At 40.0% G+C, this 2,348-nt stretch overlaps 1 protein-coding gene across 1 annotated transcript in view; it reads left to right on the top strand.

The window, feature by feature from the left end:
• The window catches only part of LOC101853359 (copine family protein 1), a gene marked incomplete at both ends in the record, with an annotated part of 7,808 nt that overhangs the window by 4,752 nt on the left and 708 nt on the right, over positions 1-2,348 (top strand). The window contains 2 exon segments of the mRNA XM_005111253.2: positions 1,099-1,180; positions 1,662-1,762. Of these exon segments, the coding sequence (XP_005111310.2) occupies positions 1,099-1,180; positions 1,662-1,762 (183 nt within the window).

The raw sequence follows: 2,348 nt of genomic DNA on the forward strand, positions 1-2,348 counted from the left end.
CCCAACAATTTCCACACCCACAACCGTCCTTGTTTCGTTCTCCTATCATTTCACACTCTATTAGAGTGTACGTCAGTAGTATTGTGGTCTCAACAGGCGGCGAGTAAGGAAAAAAAAAATTGTGTACACTTCTCTTCAATAGGCCACGAAAGCAGACATAATCTCCAAGTGGCCAGTAAAGTATGCATCTTTTGAAACACATTTCTCCCTGGGCAGAAAGTAAAGAATACAGCTTCTGTATATTATTTCTCTTCCAGTAGCTAGTAAAGTATGCATCATGTATGTATTTCTCCGCTGGTGGCCAGTAAGATAGACAAACTGTGTATATTTCTCCCTGTGTTACCAATAAAGTATACATCGCGAGTTTATTTCTCGCTAAGTGGTCAGTAAAATATACATCGCTTTCTATTTCACATTCAGCAAAATATACGCTAAGTGTACTATTATTTATCCCTAGGTGACCAGTAGAATATATTATCATGTGTATATTATTCCACAGGTGGCCAGAAAACTGTCACCATGTATAATATTCCAGAGTGGTTTGTAAAGTATTCATTATTTGTATATTTCTCCCCAAGTGACAAGTTAAAGTATATTTCATGTAATTTCTTCCTGGATGACCAGTAAATTAATAATCATTGTGTATAATTCTCTTGGTCTAGTCAATAAAATGTACATCATCTGTCTATTTCTCCCCCCATGTGGCCAGTAAAATATACATCACGAGTATAATAACGAATTTCCAGAGTTATATTATTCTTTTTCCATAAGTGGCCAGTAAGTATACATCTTGTGTATATTTTCTAAGATGGCCAATTAAGTATTTGTCATGGGTATATTTCTCCCCAGGTGGCCAGGAAAGTATTATAGCATGTGTAAATTTGTTCCAAGATGGTCAGAAACGTATACATCATGTGTAAATTTCTCCTCAGGCGGCCTATAAGTATACAGCCTTTTATGTATATTTCCCCTCAGGAGGCCGGAAAAGTAGCCATCACGTGTATGTTTCTCCTCAGGTGGCCAGAAAAGTATACTTCACGTGTATATTTCTCCTCAGGTGGCCAGAAAAGTATACATTACGTGTATATTTCTCCTCAGGTGGCCAGTAAAGTGAGCTCTCTGGACGAGGTGAGCGCCGTCATCCACAAGGCAGGGTTGGAGACATGCAACCTGATCTTTGGTGAGTACTCTATCCCCTCCACCGTCTGTGGGGTCTGTGTGGTTAGAACACATGGGAACACGTCATGGCTAGATAAAAGTGGGGCATAGTGGTGGTGGAATCAGTGCTGTTGTGGTGGTTGTTTTGGTGTGTGTGTGTGGTAGCCTGTCCGTTTGAAATGTTTGGAGCCCCGAAGAGTGTGTTCTTAGCCAGGGCCACCGCTTCTCGTGTTGTTGTTGTTGTTGTTGTTGTTGTTGTTGTTGTTGTTGTTGTTGTTGTTGTTGTTGTTGTTATTATTGCTGCTGTTGTTGTTGTTGATGATGATGATGATGATGATGATGATAATGATGCTAATGATAATGATGGTGCTGTTTTCGTAGTTGTTGTCAGTGTGTTATTGGTGGTGTTGATGGTGGTGCTGTCGTTGTCACCGAGATTGATACATTGCGCTGATAACTAACGTTTCTTCCCCCCCCACCCTCTCCCACCCCTTCCCACTCAGGTATTGACTACACTGGCTCCAACTACCTTCAGGGCAAAAAGACATTTGGCGGGAAATGTTTGCACGACATCAACCCAGATCGCCTTAATCCTTACCAAAGTGTAGGTATAAGTTATACCTTTACCAACCTGTAGATACTGATTAACACTTACCAAAGTGGTATAGTTATTGCTGATTCAAACCTTACCAATGTGTACTACAAAGTGTAGGTACTGGTTACCCTTTTACCAACCTGTAGGTACTGCTTGTACATTATAAAAGTGTAGTTCTTACTGGTTCAAACTTTAAAGTAGAGGTAGGGACTAGTTACCCTTTTACCAACCTGTAGGTACTGCTTGTACTTTATAAAAATGTAGTTCTTACTGGTTCAAACTTTACCAAAGTAGAGGTAGGCCTACTGCAGTTATACCTTTACCAAACTGTAGGTACTTGTTATAACCTCACCAATGTGTAGGTATTAGTTCAAACCTTACTAAACTGTAGGTACTGGCTATACTTGACTAAACTGTAGGTACTGGTAATACCCTTACCAAAACAACCAACATAGAAAAAGACACATAGATAAAGACAAAACTAAAAAGAGCAAAAAGGGCTCTAAAAGTGCAGGCAAAACAATCTGATAGACCTAGATCCTGTTCAAAGTGAGGTAAATCTCTTCCCTTGTAATGACCTGAATATCCCCCCCCC

This window comes from Aplysia californica, unplaced genomic scaffold (assembly GCF_000002075.1).
Source record: "Aplysia californica isolate F4 #8 unplaced genomic scaffold, AplCal3.0 scaffold01031, whole genome shotgun sequence".
NCBI classification, from domain to species: domain Eukaryota; kingdom Metazoa; phylum Mollusca; class Gastropoda; order Aplysiida; family Aplysiidae; genus Aplysia; species Aplysia californica.